The sequence below is a fragment of the Nicotiana tabacum genome, chromosome 8, assembly GCF_000715075.1.
Source record: "Nicotiana tabacum cultivar K326 chromosome 8, ASM71507v2, whole genome shotgun sequence".
Classification (NCBI taxonomy): domain Eukaryota; kingdom Viridiplantae; phylum Streptophyta; class Magnoliopsida; order Solanales; family Solanaceae; genus Nicotiana; species Nicotiana tabacum.
The window spans coordinates 81,055,716-81,063,751 of record NC_134087.1 but is presented as its reverse complement, the minus strand read 5'-3'; the positions used below and the strand labels follow the sequence as shown (position 1 = coordinate 81,063,751).

At 34.5% G+C, this 8,036-nt stretch overlaps 1 protein-coding gene across 5 annotated transcripts; it reads right to left on the bottom strand.

The window, feature by feature from the left end:
• Nucleotides 1–352: 352 nt before the first annotated feature.
• Nucleotides 353–4,443, bottom strand: LOC107807580 (histone deacetylase 8). Of its 5 annotated transcripts, none has more exons than XM_016631988.2 (4): nucleotides 4,329–4,443; nucleotides 4,059–4,223; nucleotides 2,376–2,956; nucleotides 353–1,019 (listed from the first exon to the last, which is right to left on the bottom strand). In XM_016631988.2, exons 1-4 carry the CDS (start codon nucleotides 4,336–4,338, stop codon nucleotides 717–719), a joined length of 1,059 nt encoding a protein of 352 aa, XP_016487474.1. In that variant the 5' UTR covers nucleotides 4,339–4,443; the 3' UTR covers nucleotides 353–716. The 5 variants fall into 5 exon arrangements, with proteins under 5 accessions (XP_016487474.1, XP_016487475.1, XP_016487473.1 ...); XM_016631989.2 differs by having other exon boundaries at nucleotides 353–776; nucleotides 854–1,019; nucleotides 4,059–4,438; XM_016631987.2 differs by having other exon boundaries at nucleotides 4,059–4,438.
• Nucleotides 4,444–8,036: the final 3,593 nt, after the last annotated feature.

The following is an 8,036-nucleotide window of genomic DNA, read 5'->3' as shown; positions in this document are numbered from 1 at the left end:
AAATCATAACCATCAAATCGACCAGGTTTGTGCTCATCTTCCCCGGGCACAAAAACATGGAACAAGATTGCAGAGGTGCCGACAGTGCCTTGGCTATGGAAGAAATAGTGGGATTTTGATGCAGAAATCATGGGTGTGGGAGGGAAACGTGGGTGAAGGTGTGGGAATTGGAGAAAGAAACGTGGGGGAGTGGTATTAGAAGGAATATACGGTACCATTAAATTAGGAGTGTAATTAATACCCTTAAAAACCACTAATGGTATATAAATGGTAATTAGGTATACTAAATGTAATTATATCAAACCTTAAACATTGAGGGTAATATAGTTTCCTATATGGCATAGGAATGTAAAAATTAAAAGCTAAAGAATAGTATAGCAAAAATTTAGAGTAAGTCAAGTTTGAACTTTTCTACAAGTCTCAATAGCAACGGTAGTCGATGCTATTCTCTGAGGGTCCAATATATCAGCTTCAAAAACAGACTTTTAAGATTTAAAAAAAAAAAGAATATATATATCAAATTACAGAATGAGAGGGATGTTAGAATAGAACCAACAACGCCCTTTCAAGTTTGAAACAGAAAAATGAGCAAGAATCATCAACTAGTTGGTTTGAACGCGCTGTTTTGCTGATATGTAGATGACTTATTGGGATAATCTCTTATATTGTAACACTTCAGGAAAAATGTAATGTTGCTGTCGTCACACCAGAAATTGCTAAGCATCTTTAAGGAATGGTACAGTCTCCTTTTGATACTTTTTGATAGCTTCAATTACCTTTATTGGAAATGATGCATCTTCAGGATAATAAGCAATAGGATCAGATAATAGAGGTTCTGAAACGTTCAGCACACCTTCAAGAGTCGCATGCAGACAATAGGCTGCATATGTAACATGGTATCCACCTTCTTGGACGATCAAGAGCCGCCCATTGCTATACTTATCAGCCATGCCACGAATTGTCCGCCCAATATCTCTGCAACCCTCCATCGTCAAGCATTGCCTTCCATTTGGGTCAAACTGAAAATTCAAGCCGAGTTGAAGAAGTTTCTTGAGTTGGCATAATATGATAGCTCTATGATAGCAGATTTATTACCATGATGTAAAGAGAATGTGATTATTTGCATCTCTGAGAAGTGCATAGAGCTTTTAGAACTAACATTCCTATCTCGAGTTTGAAATACTGTAGTAATTTACTTCTTGAAGAACAGTATGGGAAAACTCTTACCTATCAAGATATCCAACTTTCTTATAAAAACTAAAAAAGCATAAAATATGCTCAACTTCCCTGTAGTTTGTCATAAAATGCAAAGACCATCCCTCCTGCTCCCCCGTGTTGTTCAACGATTATTATCTTCTTATTGTTAACTCACATCCTTAGTGACATTGCCTTTTAGATGATGTCACAAAGTTCTGGTAATGTGAAAACAAAAACTGAAAGCAAATCGAAGGCTTAGTAACAACTTTAAAAAGGTCAAGTAAAAACCATCTTTTTGTTTTATAACAAAAAAATTAAAAACAACAAATCCAGTGTAATCCCATAAGTGGGGTCTGGGGAGGCTAGTGTGTACGCAGACCTTACCCCTACCTTATAAAGATAAAAGGTTGTTTAAAAAAAACCTATATATCAAAATATATATTCTTTTTTAATATTTTCCTTCAACATATGATGGTACTTGTAAGATGAAGTCTCTTATCAATGTCATTAATGTACAAAATAGTTAAGAGAGGTCAGAAGAATATTGAAACTTAGAGGCAAGGTCCTTGTGATTATTACAAACTGGATATCTTTTCCAATGCTGTATGCTGTCCACCTCAGTGTGCTAACATAGCCAGACTAGTTCCATATTATGAACAATAAGCATAATCTGCATACTTAAATATTTTGAACATGCATTAGAAGGTAAGAAGAAACAACAGATGGATTTGGAAGGCAATGACCACATACCATAAAACAGATTTTGACCAAAACTATAGTCCATATTAAATTAGACAAAAGAAACCTTCAGAAACAATTTAGAAAGAAAAAAAAAACAAGAGAGAATAACCTTTGGGGAAACAAGGGGTCCTTTTTTTTTTTTTTTTTTTTTTGAAAAAACATTGGGTTTTTATGAACAGTCGATTGACAATTCTGCAAAGAAACAACCTTTGATATATGGAATTTAATCTGCAAACCTTATAGCATAAATATTATTTGAAGCATACGTGTGTGCTAACACCAATCACAAATCTACAACTATCTTTCATGTCTGAATATGCCTTCTTTTCACATTTTTAAGATGATATTGCATTGATTAATGAATTTTACTTCAACATACCTTTCAAATTCCATCACAAAATACAAAACATTGAACTGCAATAAGATAGTGCACTTACAGCACTTGAGTCCTGCCCAACAACCAAAACCATCATATCAGGCTCAAATTTCTCTATAGCAGGAACAACTAAATGTTGCACGGCATAACCATACCCTTCGTCCCCAGTTCCATTTGGCAATGGTATATTCAGGTTATACCCAAAACCTACACCTTCACCAAGCTCATCAATAGTTCCACTCTGTGGATGAGAGGGGCCCCAAGAACCATGATTCATATGAAGGGAGATCGTAAGAACTTTATCAGAACGATAAAATCCATCTGCTGTTCCATTCCCGTAATGAACATCAATGTCAAGGACAGCAACTTTTCTACAACCACTATCTAGAGCCAGTTGTACAGCTAGACCGGCATTGTTAAGGAAGCAATAACCATCAGCTTGAGTAGGCTGTGCATGATGACCAGGTGGTCTGACCAATGCATATGCAAATTTCCCGTGTCCATCAATTATATGCTGCATAGCTGATAATGTAGTACCAGCAGCAAGAAGTGTTGCATCCCATGACCCAGGATTTAAGAATGTCCCTCCACATATTTCTTTCCCTCCGTTTCTATCAGCTTCAATTAGTTCATTTACATATTCTGACAAATTAAAAATGAAAAAGCTTAGTGGCTTACATTTTGGATTGAGAATAGATTCCAGAATAGCGTTTGGATTTACTAAAAGCCAACTCATGATAGAATATACCTAAAGTTGTGTATCTTCTCATGGTCTGTATTTACTCGAGTGATTATCCTGGTTTTTTTTATGAAGGTTTGCGTGCTTGACTAACCATACTGATTCAATATGCTAGAGTGTCTTACATTATCCATAATTACTACTGATTTATTGGTTAGGATGTAAATAATGCTAAATAATTTAACTTCGATATGCACTACCTTTCTGCATTAATTCCATTTCTTTCTATTCCTTTAAACCAATCAACCCCTTCGTTTCTTCCAATTCTTTCAAACCAATCAACCCCTTAAGTTGGTTATAATGTGCTATCCTTACTACCTTTTCCATAATTGCATTCTGTTTAACCGTATTGATTGTGCTACTCATGCTTTAGCAGCTCAGAATAAATCCATATGCCTTCAATTTGATATTTAATTCAATTTTCAAAATGTGGTAACAAGCACTAGAAGATAATCTGGACGTGAAACTATATTACTAGCTTCATTTTTCGTGGTAATTACCTTAATGATCTTTGACGAATCTTTTGGCTTTAAGAATTATCACACTTGTCAATTTCCCAATTAGAATGAAATAGAATTCCTCGGTCATAGGAAATTCTGCATTTGTAAGCTTAAATTTCACACCTCAATAGGGTTCTTAATTCTATAAAAAATGTAGCAACTTTCATATAAACTTCAATCCCCTGAAGGATCTTCTTCACAACTCAGAATCTTTTAGGTAGAAATGCCTAAAAGTTTAAGCTTTACCTAAAAGATTCTATCTTTCACTTCCAAATGGTCGATCACATTAAACTTTACTTGGGATTTTATAAATCTAATACTTATAATGCTATCGTCAAGACAAACATTTATGATATTTCACTACGAAAATTAGTCAAATTTGGGATAGTGGAGTAACAATCTAGTCTAGACTATCCTAGATAGAGCAATATACTCAACTAAAACACGTAGAATAGTACTCCTAGAAATCAAAAAGAAATCTTGAAAGGAAGTTCAAGTGCGGTACCTTGGGTGTGGAAAGATAACAATTCAGAGATAAGAGCAAGGCGGCCATGGTGCCAGGAAATGAAAGGTGAAATAGGACCCCTTTTGAGAATGGACAAAATGTTCTTTACCCTGTCTGCATTTTCTGGGTGCTTTTCCAAAACATCAAGAAAACCGGGGTCCATTCCTGTATCGAAAACACCAGTTCCTGTGTCATGTTTCAGCATGCCCTCGTCCCAGAATACATGAATGAGGTTGTCTGCTTGTAAAGATGAAGAAGGAAAAGCCTCACCCGAAGCCATGAAGAAATTGGAGAGTTGGAAATCAAGCCGGAGATTCGAACTGAGTAAGAAGCTGGACCGACTTAAACACTACAGTGGTGACTTCCTTTGACGCTTACTCTTTTTTATTCGAGGAATGACAAAAATAGTCCCTAAAACATTAGTTCTATCCAACCCACTTTAATTAATTTTTTTTTGGTTGGTTTCACACGTACTAAAAAAAATCTATAACATTAATTAAATATAAACTTGATCATATTAATATTAATTTATTCATTAAAAATACCAAAAATACTCCTAAACTATTTATTTCAAGGGCAAATTTAGAAAAAAATAAAAAGTTAATTACTTATTGATATTTGAAAAAGTCAAATATTATGGACCACAAAAAAACTCAAAACATTTATTAAAATATACCGAAGGTAGCGTTGTTGCTCCGTCAATTTCCTACTTTATATTAAAACAAAAGATAAACACTATGTTAATCAGTTGCTAATAAATATTTCTTTAAATAGAAAAAAAAAAGTCCTCACATTTTCATCAGGCCCCAAATTCTAAAGGGCCCAAAAAATATTATACTATATTATTATGCATTATATATCTTATGCAATTACTCTAAAGAGTCCAAATTTTAATATTTTCTTATTTGGTTAAGAATGCACAGATGAGTGAGTAAACAACGATAAATTTCTTTCTTGTTAGTGGCATATTTATCTTCCTCTTCGATTCTAATTTTTCCTCCTTTCTTCCACATGACTTTGAGATTTCACTTTCCAATTTCAAACTCAGTTTCTTTGATTTAGCTACTTTCTTATGTTTTATTGACCCATTGATTAGAACAGAAGATCATTTGTGTCTCAATGTTGTATGAATTTTGGGAAATAGGCCTTTTAATACAGTTTGGCTTGGGCGACCAACTTCGTTGACCCGCCCCTGATTTTCATGGTGGGATTTAGGGATATTCGTCGGTCGATACGATACGATACGATATTTAGATATTTCGATGAGATATTTTTGGTATTTGATTTTTAAAAATATTATACCAATATCATACCTAATTAAATTCGGTATGGTTCGATTTTTCTCCTTTCAGTTTCAGTTTATTCGGACGATTAACTTCAGTTTATTCGTCTCAAATATTAACTAACGCATAAAGCCATGGACTATAATCTTCTTAAGTAAGATATTCACAAATACGAAAAAAAATATTATAATATAATAGAAAAAAGATGAAAAATACAAGCACCAACCTAGATGGAAGAAAGGTTGAAACATAAGTAGGCAACCAAGAAAAGGGGAAAAGATAAGTATAGTGGGAGAAAGGTAACAAAGGTTAAAGAGAATTATAAAACAACGTAAAAATTTAGAACTTTACTATTTATGTATAATCAATAATATGTGTATTTTATAACTTAGAATATATTTCGCTATGGTATCGGTATTTCAGTAATTTATTTTTGAATACCGAATCCATATCTATACTACTAACTTAAAAAAAAATTAAACTAAATACTATACCAAATATCGAAAAATCGAATGCCAAATACCAAATTTCGATTGTAGTACAATAATTCGATATTTATCAAATTATGCACAGCCCTCATAGGAATAAATTAGTACAATAAATTACTGAAATCTTACATAATGTCCAAAATAACTTCTAACTTACCAACATCTAGCCATTATCATGAACTTATCAAAACTAGCCAAGCACATATAAAAATTAAAAATCTAAATAAATAAGGTTATTTCTCTCCAAGAATCACACCCAAAGATCTCATTCCATATTTTTAAGCATGATCGGTAATATTAGATGCAAAATGGAAAGAAATTTTCATGGATGAGGCAACAAACATATATATATATATAAAAGATTCTAAAAATCTAAGCAAAAAAGACCTTTTTCAATAGGTATGGTTGAAATTCATTAAAAATGTATAGATGAGTCAATATACAAATTTTGAGGAAGATTGGAGGTGATTTGGACTGATTTGGTATCAAAATTCGTAATTAAAATCGAGTCAAAAAATTCTTCGGCGACACATGTATCAAACATGTATCACGTATATATCACACACGCATAGGTATACATGTGTCACGACCCAAAATCCAACTAGTCGTGATGGAACCTAACCCAACCCGCTAGGTAAGCCAATTAACAACTATCCATTTTAATGAGATTTATCAAGAGAAAAAATGATAATAAAACTACTTTTATATAAAGAATTCTCAAGGACTGGTAGTACAAATTATGAGCTTCTAAGAATTTAATTTTACAAAGCTGGTACAAAGTAAATATATCATCTGTTAGAAATGTACATAAACAGATTTTTATAAATCTAAGGCTACCATGAACAAGAGGCAGCTACAACCGGAATGCAGGTACATCTTCAAATCCAGCTCCCATCAAACACAACAACATCAGCAACCAATATCTGCACGCAAGGTATAAAAGTGTAGTATGAGTACAACCGACCCCATGTACTCAATAAGTAACAAACCTAACCTTAGGTTGAAAGTAGTGACGAGCTGGAATAAAGGGCAGAGTCCAATACCAATAGCCAACAACAGTTTATAACAACATAATGAAAGTAATAAAAGAAGTAACTTAGAGATAAAATGCTCAGATCATCCTCAATTCTAGAAAAATAGGCCTGTTTTTCAAGTATATCAGTGAAAACCCAAATCTTTTAGTGAAATCGCCAAAAATATGAGTAAGTTTGAAAATTGAATCTTTCCCAAAAAGCTTTCAACAGGTAAATGTTTTATTTTCAAATGGCATGAGGAAAATACATCTCTATGTCTATATGTCAATATGTGTGAGAAGTCATGAATGACGTAATACCGTACAACATGGGGAAAATGCATCTCATTGCTTGTATGTCAAGTGTGCATGCCAAATGCGATGCGACTCAGTGATAAAACCATATGCATACTCTCAGAGTATCAATTCACTCAGTACTCCTAGTCACTCCGTCCTCACAGTCACTCAGTCCTCACAGCCACTCAATCCTCACAGTCACTCAATCCTCCCAATCACTCGGCACTCGCACTTGGTACTCGACACTCACACTTAGTAGGTACCTGCGCTCACTGGGAGTGTGTACAGACTCCGGAGGGGCTCCTTTAGCCCAAGCGCTATAACAAGCTAATCATGGCATAAATTAGTAAAATATGTTGTGGCGTGCAGCCCGATCCCATAAACATCCTCACCATTAGGCCATCGGCCTCAATCAGTCATCAATCTCTCAAGTCTTTCGGACATTCAATCTCATGAAATATCAGCCCAAAAATAATGATATGATGTATCAATAAATAGTAACATAGACTAAGATGTGATATGCATATGAATGTGTATGACTGAGTATGTAACGCAATGAAAGCAGATAGCTCAACAGTAGAAATGACCTTAGTGGCTCCCAACAGGATAAGTATGTAGCCTAGACATGCATTCTAGCATGGATCACAACTCAATAGCTCAAGTAACAAAGTCACAATTCACATAGTGCATGCCCACACGCCCGTCACCTAGCATGTGCGTGACCTCCCAACAATTCACATAACACGTATACTCAGGGGTTCATACCTTCGGCACCAAGTTTAGAAATGTTACTTACCTCGAACAAGCCAATTCCAATACTGATCAAGCCAAGCGATGCTCAAAAAATGTCATCTCACGTGTATCGGCCTCTGGACGGCTCAAAACTAGCCAAAAGCAA

Bases quoted from the DNA above. Each gene is read 5' to 3' on its own strand.
- LOC107807580 (XM_016631987.2), bottom strand. From the start codon at position 4,338: ATGGCTTCGGGTGAGGCTTTTCCTTCTTCATCTTTACAAGCAGACAAC. The intron at 2,957-4,058 runs GTACCGCACTTG...TTAATTTGTCAG, and splicing joins GTTATCTTTCCACACCCAAG to AATATGTAAATGAACTAATT. The intron at 1,020-2,375 runs GTAAGTGCACTA...TTGAATTTTCAG, and splicing joins TTGGGCAGGACTCAAGTGCT to TTTGACCCAAATGGAAGGCA.